This window comes from Leguminivora glycinivorella, chromosome 5 (genome assembly GCF_023078275.1).
Source record: "Leguminivora glycinivorella isolate SPB_JAAS2020 chromosome 5, LegGlyc_1.1, whole genome shotgun sequence".
Taxonomy (NCBI): Eukaryota; Metazoa; Arthropoda; class Insecta; order Lepidoptera; family Tortricidae; genus Leguminivora; species Leguminivora glycinivorella.
Window position 1 is genome coordinate 843,194 of NC_062975.1, and position 24,931 is coordinate 868,124.

General features: G+C 36.8%; 1 protein-coding gene and 1 long non-coding RNA gene across 2 annotated transcripts; both read left to right on the forward strand.

Annotated features, from left to right (window-relative positions):
• The first annotated feature begins 2,600 nt into the window (after window positions 1–2,600).
• LOC125226736 lies at window positions 2,601–3,968 on the forward strand. The gene is made up of 3 exons (XR_007177120.1): window positions 2,601–2,719; window positions 2,808–3,013; window positions 3,229–3,968. It is a non-coding gene; the product is annotated as an uncharacterized LOC125226736 (long non-coding RNA).
• A 3,714-nt stretch (window positions 3,969–7,682) lies between these two features.
• LOC125226422 lies at window positions 7,683–8,327 on the forward strand. Its single transcript, XM_048130405.1, has one exon. The coding sequence runs from the start codon at window positions 7,683–7,685 to the stop codon at window positions 8,325–8,327; it is 645 nt and encodes a 214-aa protein (XP_047986362.1).
• The last annotated feature ends 16,604 nt before the right edge of the window (window positions 8,328–24,931 follow it).

Consider the following 24,931-nt stretch of genomic DNA (forward strand, 5'->3'; position numbering starts at 1 on the left):
TAAAAAAATACGTGAAAAACTGTATATCTTGTGCGTATAATAAGGACTGTTCTGCTAAACAAAAGCAAGGCCAACTGTACCCCATACCAAAAGGCGACAAACCGTTCCACACGATTCACGTGGACCACTTGGGTCCATTTGTAAAGAGTTGTAATGGTAACACGTATATTTTGACGATTGTAGACGGATTCACAAAATACGTTTTTGTAAAACCGGTAAAGAATATTAAGACAAAGACCACGATAAAAGTACTAGAGGATATTTTTCACGATTTCGTTTATCCCTCACGAATCATCTCCGACCGAGGCACCTCGTTTACGTCAGCGGCCTTTAAAAATTTTTGCGATTCCAATGGCATCAAACATGTTTTGAACGCGGTAGCTTGCCCTAGAGCAAACGGGCAAGCTGAACGATTTAATCAGACCATATTAAATTCCATGATGAGGCATAATTCGGGCCAGGACGAGCGTAGTTGGGACGTGTGTCTGAAAAAAATTCAGTGGGGCATAAATAATACCATCAATGCCACCACTAAGAAAACTGCATCGGAGACTCTTTTTGGTATTCAGTCGCAAGATAGTCTCTCAAACAAATTAGGTGTTGAGATCGACGACACTCACAAATCGGTAGCCGATTTGAGGAGAGAAGTCGATGAAAACATTCAAACGAGTCAGATAAAACAGAAACTTAGATTTGAATCTGGAAGAGTTCCCGCTGCAGTTTTTAAGAAAGGCGATTTGGTAAAATTGACCCGCACAAATTTTTATAACAAAGGAAACAGTACAAAACTGATGTCAAAATTTATCGGTCCATACAAAGTAACACAGATTTTGGGTAACGATAGGTATCAAATAGCCGACATCCCCGGATTCGGAAAAAAGAAAAGGCCATTTAAGAGTGTTGTAGCTGTCGATAGATTAAGGCCGTGGATAAAGGTTAATTCACCAAAACCTGGTTCCAATAAGTTTTCCTCTAGTAGCAGTTCAAGTGAAACGTCGGATTATGAAACCGATGATAACATTCCTTTGGCAGAATTAAAAAAGAAATTAAAAAAATAAATATAGATTAAATTTATTTGATGTGTAATGTTTACAACTACTTAGCAGTGTATTTGCTAGTTCATAATGAGTGTTATGATTTTATTCCTATTATTTACTGATATATGTTGAGAAAAATATATGATTATGTTAAAATAAATATGAAGAAAATAGAAGCTAAAAGTTGTTACGAGTGGTAACAAGGTTTATCTTTCGTATGTATAAATAGATACATTAAAAATAGTACTTAGTTAGAACATACATATATGAGGGTCATACATATTTATAGATCATGTTGATTAATTTAAATTTATCTCGCAGGTATTGCACATATAATCTAAAACTATTTGATTTGCCATACTCTCACTGTTTGTTTGCGATTGACTAAACTATAATGTGTGTGACCCACGAGTTAAAGGTAAAATTGAATTTGACTGTAATTGTTCCTAAGTTAAGTACAAACTGTGATGTTGGTAATCGAAATGATATTAAATTTAACTAATTTTGAATGTGTAATCAATGTACACCGGGACGGTGTACGAGTCGGACGGCCGAGTGTTATGATTTTTCGGTTATGGTTTCTTAATTGGCAACCTTTTTAATTAGAGTTATTAATATTGGCAACACTAACGTTAGTTTTGACAGCCCGCTGTAAACAGCCAATCACAGGCGAGCATTGCGAAACGCCAATCCGACTCGTTTCCGGTTCGGTCGGAAGGCGCCATGTTGTTTTTAAAAGAGATTCATTCTTTGGTAGCAGTTGAAGTGTACGGACGTGTTCCTAAGTGGTGATGTTAATAATTTAATTGTAATTGTTTATCGGAATAAAATAATAATTGAAATACTAAGACTGTGTTTGAGTGCACGAAATAAGCAACGCAAGCATTTGCCTACACGGCATTTATGCCTGCTCCTGCACGGCTAGCACATGATTACCCGCGGGATAGCTCGCGCCGCGAGAGACCGCCGTCGCGCCTTCCAATTTTATTTCTCCACCTGTCATTTTTTTCTACATTGAATAGCATGTGTTTGCACCGCGAGAATTTAGTTCCATGCGACAGCTTATCCCGCGGGCGACGTAGCCAGTGTGGCCGTTTATACATGGAACAAACTTTTCTTTCGTGGCAACACTGAACCGGTAAAAAAATAAACAGATAAATAGTGAATGGTCAGCCTTAAAAACGGAACGTCCCTAGTCACGATAACTTTGTCTCCTTCTAGCTGTATTGAAATGAAAGTGATAGAGGTGCTGTGACAGAGGTTATGTCAGAAACGTCATTGTGTAAAAAATACCATTTGACGTTAGTTTGTTTGAGTTTTCCAGTGAGAACATTATTTATCCTATTTCTGTGAGTGAGATCAAAATGGCTAGTTTACCAAGAAGAAAAGTGTAAGTTTAATCTCAAACTTAATAATTTGTCCATAATAACATGCAATCCTACTATCTTCAAGATAATTTCATTGTTTTATAAAGTTCAATTTTAACTAAATACTTGATTGCATTTTAGGGTGCGGAGCACAAACGTGCACGCGAAAATGCTCGTAGAGTATGGCCACGAACGAGATGTTCGCGGTCGGTGATTATTGGCACTTGGCGGACAAAAATGGAGGCGGAGTGCACGAAACTGGCCAAACTGTTGGTGGAACTCGAGCCCCTCAAAACGGTGTAGCATTGGAAGCACGTAAGTACAAAATATACTCTTTGATATAGTGTTGTCATTGAAAATAATGCTAAGTTATATACAATATTTTTGTATTTATTTTTTACAGACATGGCGCGACCTAAAGAAGAAGGCCCGGGACGAGGCGCGTCCCCAGCCCGTGTTGCCATAGTCAGAACTGGGAACACTACTAGGGACCAGGAGCCGGTCGCAGCCAGGCACTGCAACCATCGTCAACGGCAGGCACATACTTTGGATTTGGACGCTGCCTCAATGTATATTGAGGGACAAAAGTAGCAGATGCTACTCCTGAAGGTATGCTTTGTGTTTGAAGGTATTATTTAGTTAGTCTAGTTTTCCTCGCTAGACATTGACATTATGGAAGCTATTTTACATACCTACATACAATGGTCCAACATTTTAATCTTAAGATAGAGTTTTAATACATTCTCTATTTCTTGATTGAGAGATTTTAGTAAATGCACTATATGAATGCCAGTTTCTTGCTTAATTGGACGAATTTATTTCAGGAGCTGGTTGCAGCATAAAAATGCAGAATGTACGCAGACAATTAAAAAGAAATCAGCCTACACCATCGAAAAATATATTTGTAGTGGTTTGATAATATTGATGGAATCTTGATAGTTGCGAGAGTTTCAAGGTACAAAGGCTAATCAAATTTTGCAACCACTTGAAACAGAATTTTTTAAGGCTAACTGTAAAACACCCTAAATAAATCAAATGTATTAATTTTAAAATGTATGGTTCAAAATCATCGTCAATCATGATATTCTACCTGTCTTAATAGGACACCAAATTAAAATTCGTATGATTTTACTTTCCATTCTTGTGAATAATAACTATCCAACTAATTTTGAAACATAAATAAATGTTATAATTATAAATTAATTGATTTGATTTAGTTTGATATTTTACAGTTAGATTTTTTTTTTGAGTACCTAGGTGTGGTGAACAATTGTGTTTCACACAAAAAATGCTTCACCTTCGTTGCTTGAAACTCTTCGCTCTAGATTCCATTTTTCTAATATAACTTACCACAACAATGATTGTAGAATAAAGTTCACTTGAATTTATGGTGCTTTTCCCATAGAACTTTGACTGAACATAGCCATATACCTAAAATTTATTTTGTTTTTGTTCACCATTATAGTACTTGATAAAGTTTATGGGCAAACATTGTTTTAAATTTAGAGTTTATTAAGTATAAATTGATTATAAACAAATAACTAGTAATTATTAGGTTTGCTTGCCCGGGGTCTGTCTGTCTGTCTGTCTGTCTGTCTGTCTGTGTGTGTGTCTGTCTGTGGCAACTGACTTGAGTGAATAACCTTTATTTTGTATCTTTTGAATATTGTAGTAGTTGTTAAAGGAATGTTGTTTTAAATTGTAATTTTATTAAATATTGATTTACTTCTTGTTATATTTATCTTGTCATAGTGTTCACTGTGCCCAGACTAACCCTACAAAAATACTAGAATAAATAATACTTGTTATAAGAACCAAGGTTTTTTATTTAAACATGTAGTATTTGAAGTTATCCGTGTCTATGGAGATCTATTCTTTGATTTAGGCATAATACCTACCATCATCATCATCATCATCATCACCTACAGTGCATTATTGAAAAACAAAACCCATATTGAAACCTTGACATCTAGGCATATATTATTAAATAGATGGTTCCCATCAGGAAGTATGCTTCCTATAGTTACATCTCAATGATGGTTACTACTTTTTTTCTCATAGGTACGTATAGTACAGTGAGCTTCAAAGTTGCATGTAGAAATTACACATGAATTCATTGATAAATTCGCCATGCACTTTTGCAGCTCACTGTACATTTTTAAAAGGTTTTACTCAATTTACAATATACGTAAATTATACCTAGGCACCTACTTATGTGTGTAGCTAAGTTTGTACGATCCTAATATTGTAAATTAAATAAAAAGTAAATAGATAGTATTGGACATTTTTACATAGATTAACTGAGCCCCATCACAGTTGGTAAGCGTACGAAAGCTTGTATACGTAATACTTTTATAAGTACTAGCTTTTGCCCGCAGCTTCGCTCGCGTCAGAAAAAGACAAAAAGTAGCCTATGTCACTCTCCATCCCTTCAACTATCTGCACTTAAAAAATCACATCAATTTGTTGCTCCCTTTTACCGTGAAAGACGGGCAAACAAACAGACACACACACTTTCCCATTTATAATATTTGTATGGATAAGCTCAGTCCGGGCAAGACCGGCATACTTTATTTGAAATAAAGTATGAGTGGATAAAACTAGACTATTAAAGTAGTCTGGAGTGATCCGCATGGTCCTATGGGCTAGCAAATTTTATATTCTACACAGATTTTATAATACTTTGGTGAATTAAAGTAAACTTATGTGATAAAAATCACTTTTTCAAGGCTCGGCGGGTTGACCGTCCCCACCGAAAGAGCGTCTAGTGCTCGTTGTCGCGTAATTTCATATGGAAATAAGTATCAAAATCGTGTTCATTGTTATATTCTGTAGGAACAAGGAGTAATGTGATAGATATTAAAACTAATAACGTTGATATTTGAACATATCAGCCTTTTTCTATTTATTTATAAGGCAAGACCGTCATATGCCCCTTAAATGAGGTCGATAACCTTTTTTCAGGTCCAGACAAAGGCAAAGCCGAAACTTATAATAAAAATTAACCTACAACAACCGTTTAAACTCGATTTATTTCCCATAAAGCCTAGAAAAGGTGCCTTACTCTTATATGCCGGTCTTTCCGACTAGACAGAATTTCGAAGTTACATATTTCAGGCCATAAAACAATAAATTGAACGCGTTTTAAGAGAATGAATTGTACTATATAGGATGTATACCTTCGGAGGTGTAAGAAGTGATAGATATATAAATACAAAAGTTATATTCAGTAGACGGTCTTCTCCACACTGACATTACATAAAAACTGCCGTGACTCAAGAACAAATGGTGGTGCTCGTCAAACCAATAAATGCCCTTACCGGTGTTTGGAATTAGTTTAGCAGGCAGGGTCACTAACCACTAGGCCAGACAGTTCGCCAAAGATGAAGGTAAAATTTTCATAGGTATGTAAAGCGGATGACAGTGCAATATTGTGTTGTGATACCATCGAGCTGAAATCAACTAGGTACCTAATGGAAAAGTTGGGATGTTTTATAATTTAATTATACCTACCCGGTGTAATCTGTTTCCATAGCTTTAGAGAGTATAATGTAGGTAGGTATTAGATTTCTTAAAATAAAATATTTCTATATCTATTTCTAAAATAAAAGTTTTTTTTTTAAGATAAGTACTGTATTATTATACTGTCACCACGTTTGTTAGCCAGGCTCACAAGCGTCGTCCATGTTCTCGCCGTGGTCCTGGCCATCATGTTTTATACAAATGCTGGAATTTCGAACCGTTTGCGATGAACTTTTCTTTGCCTATTTTTCTCGTTCAATGGAATAAAAAATAGCAATCTAAAATGCTAAATGCTACTTTTGTAATTAATGAGAAAACAAGGAATACTTAGGTATTTTTTGGAAGAAAACTGCTCGTAATCACCTAAAAAGTGTTTCGCGAGAGCGTCTCGCTAGCTTCATGTCTCGAAGACAGTTTCTCTCGTTTTGAAGTTGATGCGCGGGATATTTTGTCGCCCAAAGGACACTCATGCTGCGACTGGCGAGAGTATCCCGCGTGGAACTCTCAAGCGACAGCGATTTTTCGCTTTGACATTTGTCCGCGAGAGAGAGGTTTATCGCCCAAATCATGTGCTATCGGTTCGCGTGAGAGCTCTGTGTCGCGGTGTTTTGTCGCTTGTCGACTGTCGAGGCAATCATGTGCTAGCCGTGCTGGGCGCATGCACGTTTGCCTATTTCAAAAACTCTTAATTCAGAGCACGGTAAAACCCAGTATGATGAACCAGGCCGTTTTTCAACAAGGTTAAAAATGTGTCTCATTTTTTTCATATTCATAATTTTATCGTCCACATTATTACGTGACTGAAAAATGATTCATTTGATGGAACATTTTACAATTATGTATCAATGATCATGACATATTTTTTATCATAATTTATTTACACTAGCTTTTCCCGTGGCTTCGCTAGCGTTAAATTCGTTAATTGCTGATTGTTCCATTCAAACTTCCACCCCCCCCTCCCTTTTAGGGAGTGAGGGCAATCCTTTCTAATGAACGAGACGAAAAGTAACTATGTCACTCTCCATCCCTTCAACTATCTCCACCTAAAATATCACGACAATTCGTCGCTCCATTTTGCCGTGAAAGACGGACAAAAAAACAGACACACACACTTTCCCATCTACAATTCTTAATATCTATTGCATTTTTACTTCTCCGTTATGTATATGTCGCAGTAAGATAGATAAAGCCGTTATATAGTTATAACCCTAGGGATATAATTATACGTCGTAACATAGTTAAACGAAAGCGATTTATTGCTATCTTACTAGGAATATAACTATAATACGTTACTAGTTTAGTCAAATAGTTATATGACTGGATTCAGTTTAGTGAAATGATTGTAGACAGGAGTGTGGCGGTACGGCGGAGGTATAGTTATAACCCTAGGGATATAATTATATGCGTTAAACAAACAAACCACAGTGAAGAATTGTTTAGGGCAAGAATTTGTTAATCATTTCCAATTCAATGTGCTTATTCTCTCTAAATACACAGACGGATGGACAGAGTCGCGACATAAGGGTTCCTTTTGATTTTTTTTTGGTATAGAACTATAAAGAACCGGGACTCCCGGTTCCAGTCCCACTTAGAGACGTATTATAATTATATCCCTAGACTAAGTTTAATCCAGTGATATAATTATATAACTAAACTAGTACCTACCGTATTATAATTATATTCCTAGTAAGATGGTTATGAATCGCTTTTGTTTAGCTACAATGGATTAAAAATAAGTAGAACAAAAACCGAATACATGGTCTGCCATTTCAACGGCGTGCATCCCACGGATACTGATGTCACTTTAGACAATGTCAAGCTGCCACAAGTTAACAAATTCAAGTATCTTGGATCTGTGATATCAGACGATGGCACGTTGGATGCGGATGCCACGCACAGAGTCGCAGCAGGGTGGAACAAATGGCGCCAGCTTACGGGAGTTATGTGTGATACAAAAATGCCAGTAAGAACGAAAGGCACAGTTTACAAGACTGCAATAAGGCCGGCTATTCTATATGGCACTGAAACATGGGCTGCCAAAAACGTACACACTCAGAAGCTCCACACCGCTGAAATGCGCATGCTGAGATGGTCGAGCGGGGTCACGCTAAAAGACAAAGTTCGCAACGAATACATCCGAGGTAGTCTAAAGGTGGCCCCGATCACCGATAAACTCGCAGAGACCAGACTCAGGTGGTATGGTCATGTCATGCGCAGACCAGAAGATTTTGTCGTGAAGAAGTGCCTTTCCATCGCAACAAGCAAAAGGGGACGCGGTAGACCGCCAGCCACATGGCTAACGACTGTCCAGAGGGACATGAAAACTCTATCATTACAATGCAATGACGTATATGACCGCAACAAATGGCGTGACATGATTAAGAAAGCCGACCCCGTGTAACGGGATAAAGGCGAGGACAAAGAAGAAGAAGATGTTACGGCATATAATTATATCCCTAGGGTTATAACTATACCTCTGCCGCACCGCCGCACTCCTGCCTACAATCATTTCACTAGACTGAATCTAGTCATATAACTATTTTACTAAACTAGTAACGTATTATAGTTATATTCCTAGTAAGATAGCAATTAATCGCTTTCGTTTAACTATGTTACGACGTATAATTATATTCCTAGGGTTATAACTATATAACGGTTTTATCTATCTTACTGCGACATATATATAGGGATCATATATGTATTTTCACAGTGCTTTGGTTTATCTGTCATGCTGTGTTAATTATTATGAATAAAATAAAATAAAATAAATTCTCATTCGCTTGGCATTATCTCAAAAACTTGGGTTCGGCGTAGCATGTCTTTTTCTTCCATACCTCTCTAACGGACGTCATTTCATATTATGAAATGACGTCCGTTAGAGACTCCGTCCGTAACACGACTTTCATCCGTCCGCATTTTATTATCACTAAGTTTTGTGTTAACGTGTAACCTATGCTTTATAGATTTTAGTGTTTTAATGGCAGTCTCCGGAATTCTGAATGACGTCACTTTCCGCCGACTATTTCCTCGAGTGAGGAAATATTTTACATAGGCGGGTTAACTGCGAAATTATGTGTGGAATTATGGCGCCATAGCACACAGAGAAATAGGTAATTATTATGTTGTTATGTAATTATTATGGTGTACTCTATACACATACCTACAGCCTGAGGCTTGAACGTTTATTATACATATAGTAAAGCAATTTGTGTCTTAGACTTAGACTGGCTTGTTTGACATTGTTTCAGAAACACTAAATTATTAATATATTATTTAAAGATGTTTCTTGTAAATTAAGTTTCGATTTTAAACACATGTAAGGTTAGGTACCTAACTGTCTCTCTCTTTCTCTTTAGGGCCCCTTGCACCACCCGCTTAACTCGAGGTTAGGTGTGCTGTCAACTGTCAAATTTTTCCATTTTTGGTGGTGCAGGTGACCCTTAGTCCGTTTTCACATTATCCGATTCGATATCGGATGTCGGAAGGATTTCAATGGAAAAAAAAATCCAAGATGGTGCCTGTAATGTATGGGATATCGGTCCGATATCCGATATCGGATCGGATAATATGAAAACGCACTTGATTTTACAGGATTAATGTCCAAGTCATTCGCCATTCTGTAGGCCTGATTTTTTACTCAATCTTATTCCCTAACAACAAATATCTCTCTACATTACTACTAGAAATATCGAAAGTAATAGTTAGAATATTAAAAATATTCGTCATCTAAATATTCCACCTCTCATTATTTAATTAATGGAGACGTCAAAAGGAGTTTATATTCCTTCCATTTAATTTTCTTCATTCTCTAGGGACGACATCGAGAACGACAAGTAACCTCAGTTTTTTCCTCTAGTTACTTGGTTTACCAGATATTCTTCCTTCTTTTCTTCGCGTAATAAATTTAATGTAACATAACATCATGCCATTTCCAACTACATATTCACAAACACATACATACTCCCACGCTTGTATTCCCAAGAGGGATAGACAGGCAGTATAGGTATAAAGAGTTTGAAAGAAAACAAACTTGATTTTGCAGGGACAGGCTAGCCCTTCGCCCACACCACAATAAATAAAATTGAAACAATCCTACAGTCGACTTCTACGAGATTCGAAACCATTCATGGTAGGTACTTAATATATAGGTATATGTCGAATGGAGTAGAGACAGCATAATTGTGGTGATCGAGTATTATAGAGAGTTACTGTCAAAGCAAAATGTGTAATCACAGTGCATATACTGCCATCTCTCGACACAGGCTTATAACCATAGCTGGGCATTAACTCGTTAATCCGTTAATCGTTAATTAACGAAGTTAACATTTCGATTAACGGATTAACTTTTAAGTTAACTTTAAAAAATGTTAACGGATTCGTTAACTTCCGTTAAATTTCATAGAGTCCGTTAATCGTTAATCCAGCACCCCAAGCGGCTCGCTGCGCCGCAAAAACCACGTTCTTACTGCTACTGTGAAAGCCCGTAGTACGGCAAAACCTAGGTTTTATCGGTAAAAGCAGATCCGTCGGTTATAAACATTCTAAAGACCAATTGGTGACTTTGGATCACTTATTCGAGATCTTCTAAATCTTATTAGGCGTGCTAGATCGATCACTAATCTGGGAATAGAGTGCAATCATCAGGCATGACAGACAAATCGCGCAACCGACGCATCGAGTTAGAGTCCGGCACGGGCCTTAGATTACTCTACCAAGTTATCGTGGCCCACAGCATCGAGTTGTCATCTCAAATCTCAATCTGAAGAACCGACGCACCACGATCGCGACCGCATGAATGACCCAATAATTACCAATCTGAAGTAAAACCTAGGATTTAGCCAACCAACGGCGGTAAAGGCCCGAAGAGACCGTAATGATTACATTTCGGTTTTTTACCGATTGGCGTCACAGGTTTTAATGGTTTTTGGTGGATACTTAGTAAATAGAAATACATAATACCTACAGTAGAGTCCTATTTTTATGACGTGTTAACGGATTATCGATTAACTTTAACTTCCGTTAAATATACCGAAATGTATCGCTTTAACGATTAACGAAGTTAACTTTTTAAGTAATGGATTAACGATTATCGAAGTTAACTATTTGATTAACGGTGCCCAGCTATGCTTATAACTTTTAAACCTCAGTTTTGACAATTTCGCCCATATTGTTAGTTTGATAATTATGTGTGAAAATGTCAAATATTAATATTAGTGCCATCTAGCCGAGCGTTCCCCAAAGGTATAACGCCATCTAGGCCACCGTACCTTTTTCTTTACGGATTTGAGGTACGTTTCTTTTTCTTAGATTGTATCCATCTATACGGAGTTACATATGTCTTTGATAATACTTATGTACATTATACTTGCCGGTCGAATTGTGATGAGGTGGGACAAGGCTACGCCCCTCATGGAAGGTAATCCAACTAATCCAACCGGCCATTTGCGACACCGCAGGAGCTGTTTTATTAATTCCCTGCATTTTTACCCTGGCGAAAATCCCTGACGCTGTAAATTTTGTAATTAGTTTGTGAATAATGTACATTGTCCGTCCGTATTTCGTAAAGTAGGTGGCATTTGGGACATTTTACAAACAATTTATGAAATAAAGCTATTGTTGGTGCATGATGTTGATTTTACTGTTCTTGGCGGCCATTTGTATCAGGTGTGGAATTGGAGTAAATAAAAGATCATAATTGAATCAAATACTTACTATTTATTATCACAGTGTTTTATAAACACTTAACTCACCAATTACAAATATTAAAGTTATGGTTTTCGGCAATTTATATAATTCGTAGTTTACTTGAATATCTCGTGAACTCCTTTTGCAAAGCAAGTCTATAACAGAACTGTCAAAAAGCCGTCAGCAGTGCCGCTCGGCCAATCAGTGTGTCGCGCAATGCGACCGGATTGGTCGACACAATTTTATTCATCCCAACGTTCGAAGCACTTTATAGCGTTCGTGGTCAACGGGTGACAGAACCACGAACGCTGTTAAAGTGTTAGAAACATCGGGATGAATCGTAAATTCATTATACGCGATGTAGGTAATCAGTTTCCCAAGTTTTATATCATAAACAAACATTTGTTGAATTCGCCTTTTTTAGGATTCCGTGTATACAAAAAAAAACAGCCCTCAAAGGATTTCGATGTCCGCCTGTGATGTCAAACTGACAAATATCCTAAATACCCACAGCAATGTAGGTTATTTTTCTAAATCGCATCTTAAAAGCTATAAAGTATGACATACTAAATCTTACAACAGCCAAGGCATTTTTGCCTTCAAGCAATTTCTTTATTTTTTCTCTTAACCCCTTTAATCTTCCATTTGTATCCACCTCCGCGGCTGCCGCAGGTTGCCACAATCATCTTAACAAGAGGATTATTCCGACAGACTGGGTTTTTTCATCAAAATCTTATTCTGGAACAGGCGTTCAGTTTTATGTGTTTTTATTCCTTTAGAGATCTTACGGAAGCTTTGCATAAGAATTTTGTTGGAAGTGGCTTTTAAAGCTTTAATCATTTTATGTAAGTAGTTTGTAATCGTAGATACCGGAATAGGTACATAACGAAAAGCGGGTATTAACAGAGGACCTGATATCGGGTCAGTGGTACTGAATGTTTTAAAAATATACAAAGTCACTTATACTAAAACTTACAGCTTTTACGAATATTTCTATACTCGCAGACAAATATTGTACTTACTAGTTGCAAACTGTGAAACAAAAATAAAATGAACATTATGAGCAAGAAATCTTTGGTTTTTAGGGTTCCGTAGTCAACTAGGAACCCTTATAGTTTCGCCATGTCTGTCTGTCCGTCCGTCCGTCCGTCCGTCCGTCCGTCCGTCCGTCCGTCCGTCCGTCCGTCCGTCCGCGGATAATCTCAGTAACCGTTAGCACTAGAAAGCTGAAATTTGGTACCAATATGTATATCAATCACGCCAACAAAGTGCAAAAATAAAAAAATGGAAAAAAAAGTTTTATTAGGGTACCCCCCCTACATGTAAAGTGGGGGCTGATATTTTTTTTCATTCCAACCCCAACATGTGATATATTTTTGAATAGGTATTTAAAAATGAATAAGGGTTTACTAAGATTGTTTTTTGATAATATTAATATTTTCGGAAATAATCGCTCCTAAAGGAAAAAAAAGTGCGTCCCCCCCCCTTTAACTTTTGAACCATATGTTTAAAAAATATGAAAAAATCACAAAAGTAGAACTTTATAAATACTTTCTATAGGAAAATTGTTTTGAACTTGATAGGTTCAGTAGTTTTTGAGAAAAATACGGAAAACTACGGAACCCTACACTGAGCGTGGCCCGACACGCTCTTGGCCGGTTTTTTAATTCATTCTAAGGAATAAAAACTAGGTCATTGAGAAACGATTTCACATTTGGCCCCTTCTTTGTCTGTCTGGCAACAGCTTGCGAGAGGCCATACGATACATTAAGGAAGGCATTTGGCTCATCTCAACTTGAGTACTAAAGTAGGTACTTAGATTTGCACTACTACTGTAGTTTGGCTATTAAAATTTCAGCCCAAGTTCCAATTTGCTTAATATATAGCTTATTAGCTACTCGCTACTTGAATACTTCGAACGAATCATGAATCTCGTTTGTGTTATAAAATAATTAGTTTAGGATTAGGATTTTTAAGATTGAGGATTTTTTTTATTGGTCGCGCCAGCCCAAATGCCATAGAACAGAAATTTAGCCTAAAGCTACGCAATGAACATGCGAAGAACAATACCAAGAACTTTTCCGAAAGAACGTTCGCAATTTAGGAAAATTTTCTTCGTTGCATTTCTAGCTTTACATTAAAACTTTTGTTCTATATACAGGGTGCCTGGTAATTAATGGAAAACCTTTTAACCACCAAGAGGGTACCTTATACTGGTCCAGAAAATCGACTTTAAGGTTTAGTATACTGGGGACGCTATTGCACAACACCCTGCATTTTATGATTAAGCACTGAGACTTGGCACAGGTTGTTCCTTGGGTGGCCCTGAGTAGATAAAGATCGGGAGGCATCGAGAGCCCCCCTTAATTTAGGAGGGAAGAGGGGGGAAGGCTGGCGCCGCCGCGCTTCCTTTGAAACCATATTTCTCCAAAACTATACAAAATAGGGCATGCGATATATCATTTTCGGATAAATGAAGGACGAGGAATTCATTTTTGGAACAAAAAAAATGTATTTTAGAACAAAAATACAAAATAAAATGGGAAAATCTGAAAACGAGATTTTTTTTTATACATATTATTTCACATTTTATGAAAACTGTAATGGTTTTCTCTAAATAAAAAATAATATTGAATAGCTACATTTATCTAGTTTTAGAAAATGTATAATTTGTTATAGAAATATATTATAGGACGAGTGATAAAAAATAATTTACATCGCCCGATAGGGTGATTTGAATGCTCATTTCAACAAGTTTTGTCAATTATTTCAGGTATAATCACTATTTTTAACACACGAAAGCCGTAATCATTGTAGTTTATGGCTATTTTAGTGATTAATGAACTTAAAATAAAATAAAATACAATTTTTTAAAAAAATATTAAAAATGTGATTATTTTTTTTAACATTATCCTATTTGGTTCTTTCTACACAATATATATCTAAAAGCAATAAATATCAATAAAAAGCCACATTTATGCAGTTTATAAAAATATATAGTTTGTTATATAAATATATTACGAAACGCGAGATAAAAAATAATAAAAATGAAAATTTTAATGTACGGGTCAGCTTGCATTATTCGATGAGGTGAGGTAAAGGTACTACCCGCTATGCAGTGGAGTTCGTCTAGTAATACAGAAATATACTTATTCTAATAACGTTTACACATGTAGGTATATCACGACCCAGTACAGAAAATTGTAAAAGTCCTATAATATAGTTTATTTTGATTGTAAAATAAAATTGCATGTGACTTAAATATTGCAAAAAAAATGTCTTAATCACGTTCTCCTCTCCTAAAGCAGTTCTGCATGCATAGGCTTGAAGATTTTTAGTTTACTAGCAGAATTTAGTTACTTCCTTTGGGCCCCCTTAAATCGGTTTTACCCATCCATAAAAGATAAAATAAAAATCGTCATATTCTTCCTTTCAGTATCAATGATAGTTAGTTATTGCGCAATAGTGCCATAAAAAATAAACTAGATTCGTATTAGCATTAAACATTAATGATTTTTGAACTAAGACATTGCTTTTGTACAAAGGAGAACCTCAAAAAATGGTCTGACTAGACGAAAAATGTGTATCGGGGCTAGTACTCAAGGCTCTCAAAAAGTGTAGCTATTTTGAGTTATTCAAATAAAACAACATGAATAGTATGAATTTAATTATGTATATATCACAACATCCACTGCATAAGCACATCAGCTCCGAACATTTAATTTAAAAAGTATTTTTTTACGATTGCACCTTACGCGGCACTGTTTTTTACACCTGCATCCGACAATTTCGAGGCATGTTTCTGCAGCAACAGGCAACGTTGCGGGCAAGTAGGCTCCCAAATCCCAATTGTTACAGACTTTCGTCCAGCCACAAGTAGCAAATAATGGCAAATTTTGAATTGAGTTTAGTTGACCCCATAAATGGACACCTTGATATACCTATAACCCTTACAAAAATGGTGCAAGGCAGCTTTTGTCGGTGAAATGCTGTTAATTTGTCGGTCTTTTTTGGTTAATAACTATTTTTGGCACTCGTTAACCAAAGTACAGGACGCAGATCTGGAATAATAAATATGTCAAGTAAGAATTATCCATAAATTATGCAAATCATATAGATAACTACTATTTCACAAAATGTATTAGGATCATGCAGATGTATATATCTGACCTATCATATCAATCGATCATTTCATGTAATATAAATAGTTAAATTCAGACTATATAGGAGTATGTTGTTTAATTTGAAGTACTCTAAATAACTACACTTTTTGAGAGCTTTGAGTACCTTTACCTCACCTCATCGATTCATACAAGCTGACCCGTACCACAGATCAAATAATACTAGTACAGATACCTAATCCCATACTAAAAATGGGCGCCGTCCTAAGTATTCTAGACCTGTAGGCTAAATTTAATCCACATTCAAAGAGCTAGATGGCGCTAGTAGCCACGCGTGGCCAACAAAACTCTTATCAGTATCCTACGTCGAAATAGTCATCAAACAACAACATCTTGCGACATCTGTTTTAGCTATCACGCACTAAACCTATAACGTCACATGGACGTTTAAAGTCGAACATTACTAGATGGCGTTGCCGTGCGGCTTGTATGTGTGCTCGCCGCGTACGTATAATATACTCGCTCTGTCCGCAACACATGCAAGCGGAATTGAATGAACGAGATCCGCGGCGCCCCACCCCGCACCCCACGCCCCGCGCCCCGCGACCACGGCGCCGCGCGCCGGCGACCTTGAGTTGAGAGGCCCCAGCCCCCGACCAAAGGATGCATTGATTTGTTAAAATTTAAAGCACTCGAAAGCAGGCGCGTAGTTACTTAGAAATATAGAAATGAATATTATTACATTTCATCCTTAAGACGATACAGGAGGAGTTAATTCTCCATACAAACGCTCTTGACTATTTATAAGTACCTAGGTAGTACTTAGTTGCTGACGGCGTCGCGTCGAGGTCTTGGCCCACTCCGCCGCAGATCGGCGACCGAGCGCGCATTCGTGTGCGTTCGGAAATCCTAGCCAGTCGGCAATCGTCGCGTCTCATACTTCCATATCGATAAGGTTTGATTTCGCATGCATCGCATCGGTCGTGCATGTGGCAAATGTCGGAAGGATTTCAAAGGCAAAAATCAAAGATGGCGGCTTCAGTGTATGGGATATCGGTCCTACATCCGATATCGGATCGGATAATGTGAAAACGCACTAACGGTGAATGCTTAGGCCGTTTTCACATTATCCGATCCGATATCGGGTGTCAGATAGACATCCTACATCCGATAAACGCTTCCGATAGTGTCGGATGTAGGTCCGATAAAAAGCGTTGTTCCAAATCAATGAAGTATGATTTTGTATCAAAAAGTATTTAAAAAATGTTTTATATTTAATAATTATAAAGCACTATATTCCAAATATTATATTGTGAAATTAAAATAACGGCATAAAAAAATACTCAAGAGTGTCAGGCAAAATAAATAATTTTACATTCAATTATATCTACTAAAAGATGATAAAACTAGTATCCGCAATTCGGACCGATGCATTACAAACTTTTTTTTTTTCAATGGAAATTGTTCAACTAATTTGAATTTCGATCATTGGCAGCTGTTTAATAGACGACATTTTTGTCACGCACACTACTACAAACGTATACCTACATTATTAACGCACACAAACAAATATTATCGGCCGACACGACAGCTGAATATTCTACGAACACGCGAGCGGGAGCGAGGCTTCCGCGATTTTGGTGACGCAATCATAGACTAAAAAGTTAACCACGCAGATGTGCATTTTCATTGTTCCTACTAATGTGTTTCACCTCTAATAGATTTGCGAAATATATTTATTTCAATTTGGAAAATTATTAGGTAACTACTTACTACTTTATGAATTATGTTACTATAATATAAAAAAAAGTTAATTTGTTTATTGATTGTTAATAGTTATTGAGTAAAATTGTATTTTTAGCACGCTCACTTTTTGCTGTTTTCTTTGGCCTGGTCATGAAAAAAGAGAACAATGGATACGCTTTGTCCAAAAAAACTGACCGCACTATATATATATTATTATATATATAAGTATATATTTGTATTTTAAAGAAGAAGATAAATCTTCAAGAAAAGAGCGTACACCCATCTTAAAGGCCGGCAACGCACCTCCAACACCCCTGGTGTTTCGGGTGTCCATGGGCGGCAGTGATCGCTTACTTTGTATTTTTTAAGTTGTAAATAAATAAATAAATAATTTTGACAGGCGGAATATAATAATGTGTCACATCTGATGGTGGACTTACTACTCTACGCGTAAATTACCGCTTCGCGCACTCCGCGCATCTGTCAGCTTGTGCAGAGTTTCCGTCTGGCAACGTCGCCTATAGTACGTAGTACATATAACTCAATGAACGGAACGCACACAATCGCACCGTTTCGTTGGCAGTATACTGTAGATAGTGGCAGCTCCATCTAGTGACAATATGCAATAAAATTTAGGTAGCTCGATACTGTCGCGCGCAGGTTGTTCACGTTGTTGCGTCATAGTCAGTAGCAATATATTACGTGATATTATTTCTTTGAAAATTTCTAAAATAATGCATTAAATTTGTGTTGTCATCGATGTTTGTATTTAATTTATAATGTACTTAATTTATGACGCTTCAAATACCTTTAAATCTAGTTGATAAAAAAATAATAATCGTCAATCGTGACACTTAGCGCCATCTATGACTTCTATTTGGAAATAATTTTGCACTGTTCCGGATGAGACCCCATGCCCGTACCGTACATCAAGATCGCCCTGCCACGTCACTTTCATTATTTTTTATCTCGCGTTTCGTAATATATTTATATAACAAACTATATATTTTTATAAACTACATAAATGTGGCTTTTCATTCATATTTATTGCTTTTAGATATATATTGTATAGAAAGAACATAATAGGATAATGTTAAAAAAAATAATCACATTTTTAATATTTAAAAAAAAAATTGTATTTTATTTTATTTTAAGTTCATTAATCACTAAAATAGCCATAAACTACAATGATTACGGCTTTCGTGTGTTAAAAATAGTGATTATACCTGAAATCATTGACAAAACTTATTGAAATGAGCATTCAAATCACCCTATCGGGCGATGTAAATTATTTTTTATCACTCGTCGTATAATATATTTCTATAACAAATTATACATTTTCTAAAACTAGATAAATGTAGCTATTCAATATTATTTTTTATTTAGAAAAAACCATTACAGTTTTCATAAAATGTGCAATAATATGTATAAAAAAAAATCTCGTTTTCAGATTTTCCCATTTTATTTTGTATTTTTGTTCTAAAATACATCTTTTTTGTTCCAAAAATGAATTCCTCGTCCTTCATTTATCCGAAAATGATATATCGCATGCCCTATTTTGTATAGTTTTAGAGAAATATGGTTTCAAAGGAAGCGCGGAGGCGCCAGCCTTCCCCCCCTCCTCCCTCCTAAATTAAGGGGGGCTCTCGATGCCTCCCGATCTTTATCTACTCAGGGCCACCCAATGAACAACTGTGCTAAGTCTCAGTGCTTAATCATAAAATGCAGGGTTCCCATACAAGACATAGCAATAGCGTCCCCAGTAGTAAAAGTCGCCTGGTTTTCGAGATTTTCACACATTTTAAAATTTTAATACTACCTAAAAGTCGATTTTCTGGACCAGTATAAGGTACCCTCTTGGTGGTTAAAAGGTTGTCCATTAATTACCGGGCACCCGGTATAAAAGAGGCCTAAAGGGATGCGTAAAACGCGAAATCTCAAAGCTTTGAAGCCATGCCCCGTAGCCGAATGGCATTTCTGCTACGCCAAACGCCGCAGAAAATACAGTCTGGCTCTGTCGCGCCAATACGCAAAAGCGATAGAGATAGATTGCATTTCTGCGGCGTTTGGCGTCGCAGAAATTCCATTCGGCTACGGGGCTTGATATCAGATAAAGGGGTCAGTAATTAACGTTAGGGCTGGTATCGGTTCAATGGCAGATGAGAAAAGGGTTGGCTTTGATTGGGAGCTCGATTAGCCGCTTTGATGGAAACGGCATTTGAATCGGCCGTTTCATAGTTATGGATATTTTTTACCTTTAGAAGCTGAATAGTTGCCAGGCTGCCTTTATAAATGTAGATACAAAAGGTCAACATTTATGCCTATATCCATACTAATATTATAAATGGGAAAGTGTGTTTGTTGGTCCGTCTTTCACGGCAAACGGAGAGACGAATTGATTTTTTAAGTGGAGATAGTTGCAGGGATGGATAGTGACATAGGCTACTCTTTGTCTCTTTCTAACGCGAGCGAAACCGCGGGCAAAAGCTAGTATTATATATATAAAAATACAAAGAAAACATCCATGAAGAACAAATATCTGTGATCATCACACAAATACCTCTAAATGGTCTTACCGGGATCGGAATCCAGGACTAGCAGGCATCGGCTATCGGCTTAAAAAACATGAGCAAAGGGACATCAAAATGAAACATCGTCATAAAAACAACGAGTAAGGCTGCCAGAGCTCAACGAGGGTGTGGTGTGCTGATGACGGGAGGACTTACGGAACTGACTTATTCCGTCTATTGTCCTTTGAGTCGTCGGCAACCCGAACCCTCCTTGGAACTTATGCACTCCTTTTTACTGTGTATTTAACACAGCAAAAGGGAATGTACAAGTTTCTAACGGGGTGGCAACGCGCATGTGACACTCTTTGAGTTGCAGGCGTCCATAGGTTACGGTGACCGCTTTCCATCAAGCGGGCCGTACGCTTGTTTGCCACCGACGTAGTATTAAAAAAAAAACCCCACTTTGAATTACGTTGGTACATAAAATCCTGCAGAGTGAAGCCGCGTTTGACTCCGAAAAGTAAACCGTACCTTATTTACGCATTTCAGATGTGATAAGTAAAGCCGAAAGCCTAGGGACGCTTACAAAGAAAAGCCTACTCGGGGAGATAACTTTATCAAACCTTCACATTCACTCAGAGGCTGGGACCTTATTCGACTCACGTTAACTGTCAAATTCGCATTATTTTTAAATCAACAGGATATAATGTATTATGGAACATTTTTTTTCTGCGGACTAGGTATATATGTATTTAGGTACGATACAAAACATTATTTAATAAAACTTACTGAAAGATTTATAGCTAAAAAAAACTTAACTATGAACTTATAAACTTACGTGCAACTTGCATGTATTTTTTGAAGTTATTAATTAAATATATTTAACCAGGCACGAAATAAAACATCAGATAAAAATAAAATTTTATATCCATTTTCTATTTAATACGAAGATTGAACATTATATACATTTTTTGACACTACATTTCACCTAACTCTGGATTGGAAAACGTCTCAAATGTCTAATTTTGACAGAAGACAGACATTAACAGAGAATCAAAACGAAACGTCAGTTTTGTCAAGTCGAATAAAGCTGAGGCACTCAACGTGACAGATAACACACGGTATTGCTCGCTTTTTGCAACGAGTGCGATATTAAGCGTAACAGAACATGAGATACAAATTACCTTTAAGGGTGAAGAGAAATGGCAATCATTTATATTCATGGTCATACATTGAATTAAATAGGTAATGGAATAATGCAGGTACTTATTCATATTTTAACGGTATTACGCAAATAAGGGTACATTTGGTATTAAAACAATGACGATCCAAAACATTTTATATGACTAGTAAGATAACAGTTACTTGTAGGACTATTGTAGGAAAATGTGTAAGTACTTACTTGAAATTTTTTAAACTGAATTAGTCGGGAGTGTTCGTAGCTATGTTTGATGGAAGTCAGTCTACTATGTCGGGTTTTTTTTTTTAATTAAAATTTTGCGGTTAGGACCGTTTATAAAGTAAAACCCTATAAATAGGGTTTTATTTTATAGTTAGTTTTAGTTTAGTTGTAGTTTTACTTATAAGTTCAAAGTTAAGGTTTTTTTTAATTATAAGTTCTGTAATTTAATCTTTATCGTCTAGATTTTTATATTTAATTTCTTACACTTTAAGTAAGTGCCTATTTTGTTAATTTAAATAAATTAATATTGTCTTCGGTTACCGCGACAGTTACTCAAGCGTGAAGCGCATCTACCTGAAATTTGACGCTTTCCAGTCGGAGAATAGAAGGAAAATTACAAATGCTTACTCAAAATTACTTAAGGTATTAAATGAACAATCAATCATAAATAAGGTACTAGTAACAAGTTTATTCAATTAAACTAACAAAAAAAGACACAAATATGAACCAATAAATTAAACTATAACTAAACTAAATCTACCTATAAAAAACACTATAAATAAAGATCATCAATTGAAAAATAAAATAAGCTCCTTCTGTCGCTTGAAACGACCCCACGGACTCGACTGCTCTAAACCTTGTTCGTCATTCTGCATGATGAGAACCTTTGTATAGTCTAGCGGGTATAAATATAAATCTCGTGTAGCTAGTAGGTATTCGCCACTCGAGATAACGGCTATATTAGAATTCTCGACATCTCACGCTGCACAAGCGCTTGTTGCATAATTTAGCATACTTGTCGAACTCACACACTTCTCAACCGAGAAGCTTTTTATATCTCGAGAGCGGGTGTCATAAACACGAAGAATTTTAACCTAACACGTTAACCAGTTTTATCTCCATGATGTTTTCGACAGAACAAACACTTCAATTCTAAAAGAAACGGCTTGAGCTTGTTGTGAAGAATCAAACACAGGACCTGTAGCCAAAAGTACAATCCTTGACCTTCCATGGCAAATGATACGCAACTAGTTCTGTCGCACAACACGGAACAGCGATAAGTATGAGAAGCTGTACTTAAATTCTTACTTAAGTACATGAGACTAAGCGGATCTCCCACTGAGCGTCCTGTCTTTAACCTCCTTGTTTGGCCGTGTAATCTCAAGTGGATAAGGAGCCTTTTGAGGATAGATTTGTTTACATTTATTTAAATGCCTCAAGATACAGACTGTAGAAAGCGTCAATCATTGTCTAGCTGGCTAGACTCTTGGTTAGAGGACCTGTGCACATTTAAAGTGACAATCTTGTTCCATTAAGCGCAGTTGGCGGCCGTTTAGCATTTAATTTGTGGCGCCATGTCGCCACCGGTCGCAATATGGATGGACTGAGTTTCTATAAGGGCTTATAGTACAAGTTGTTTAACAAAGAACTATTCCGTAACTCTATTGCATTGATATAAGGTGTAAGACTGCTAGTTTGATGACCGACAAGGCACCGCCGTCTAGTACAAAGAAAAATTCAGATTCTGACATTTCGAACGCTTTGACAAAGCATTAATTCAGCAGTTCACGTCAGCAAATTTTAATTAATCCTATTTTGTTACCAACATTTAGTAAGATAAGTCGACTTTCGTAAGATATATATATACAGGATAATTGTTATAATTAAGAAAATCTAGATAATATATAACCTTAATGACCAAATAACACTTACTAAAATCTCAATTTATGAAATAAATCTTGGTAACAAAAAAGGAATAAAAAAAAACAAATTCAAGTTTTTACTTAATTTTTGTACAAACTCTTCTAGAACTGCTGAATTGGAGGATGTACAGGAGTTTTCACATCATTAAATTACTGTTATATTTTTGATAAGCGTTGAGTTACTTTGTTATAATCAAAAACAACTCTTTCAAATGAAAAATCACTTACGCTCCTCATCAATAAATGCTTGAAAGTGTACGAAATTAATTGAAATAAAATAGCAGGATTAGGCGAACTCGCACGCGATTTTAGTTACATCGCGGGCTGTTGAGGTTACATACAATTTTTCACAGCCAACAAATACCGCAATGTAATAAAACTCATATGCGAGTTCTCGTACCGTCTAAATGGGCCTTTATTGTACCCACATTTACATTTTTGTTCTAATAAAAAAGCAAAAGCATATGCAACAGTTTATTTTATAACAAACTCCATTTTAAAAAACTTCACAACTTCCGCCAACTAAATAAAAAATCGGCCAAGAGCGTGTCGGGCCACGCTCAGTGTAGGGTTCCGTAGTTTTCCGTATTTTTCTCAAAAACTACTGAACCTATCAAGTTCAAAACAATTTTCCTAGAAAGTTTTTATAAAGATCTACTATTGTGATTTTTTTCATATTTTTTGAACATAGGGTTCAAAAGTTAGAGGGGGGGGGGCGCACTTTTTTTTCCTTTAGAAGCGATTATTTCCGAAAATATTAATATTATCAAAAAACGATCTTAGTAAACCCTTCTTCATTTTTAAATACCTATCCAACAATATATCACACGTTGGGGTTGGAATGAAAAAAAATATCCGCCCTCACTTTACATGTAGGGGGGGTACCCTAATAAAACATTTTTTTCCATTTTTTATTTTTGCACTTTGTTGACGTGATTGATATACATATTGGTACCAAATTTCAGCTTTCTAGTGCTTACGGTTACTGAGATTATCCGCGGACGGACGGACGGACGGACGGACGGACGGACGGACGGACGGACAGACAGACATGGCGAAACTATAAGGGTTCCTAGTTGACTACGGAACCCTAAAAATGGGAGCCATGTTCGCTCCACGCGGAAGTTTTGCGAAACTAGGCGGGTAGTTCCGGAATTCCGTGCCGACAAGCTGGAGTTGGGCATTCTTCAAGTTAATTTAGGCATGTTAAAAGCGTTTGTCTGAAATGTTTAGGGTAACTTTGTTCCGTAACCAAAACGTGCATCTGACATCAGTTCGGTACGATATTTGAATCTCTTTACCGGGGAATCAATAGCGTTGATGGAGGCTGTGGCATATGTGGAGTCTCACAACATTCCAAAAGTTATTATCTTCTCTGATGCTAAAAGTTGCCTACAGGCTTTAGTAGGCAACCATTTCAAAATGAAAATGTTATCCCCATTCATCCTCAATCTGAAACAATTATTACACAGATGTCATGAAAAAGGCCTTCAGATAACATTAGTCTGGATTCCGGGCCACTGCGGGATAGAAGGTAATGAGGATGCCGATATGTGGGCAAAACAAGCAATCCTCAATGGTTCAGAGTCACACAGCATGGTTCTCGCATCCGATTTAATGATTAAAGCTCACCGTGATTTGAGAGATGACTGGCAGAAACTATGGGACGCTTCCAGACGCCATATTGGAAAACATTATGGAAACATACAGCCAATTATTCCATATAAACCATGGTTTTTCCGCTTCCGTTCCGCTACTAAATGGGCCACGTCTACACTCTGCCGTCTCCGATTAGGTCAAGTCTGTACTCCGGTGTTCCTTGCCAAAATTAGGGTTCG

Coding starts and splice junctions, on each gene's coding strand:
- LOC125226422 (XM_048130405.1), top strand. CDS start 7,683: ATGGTCTGCCATTTCAACGGCGTGCATCCCACGGATACTGATGTCACT.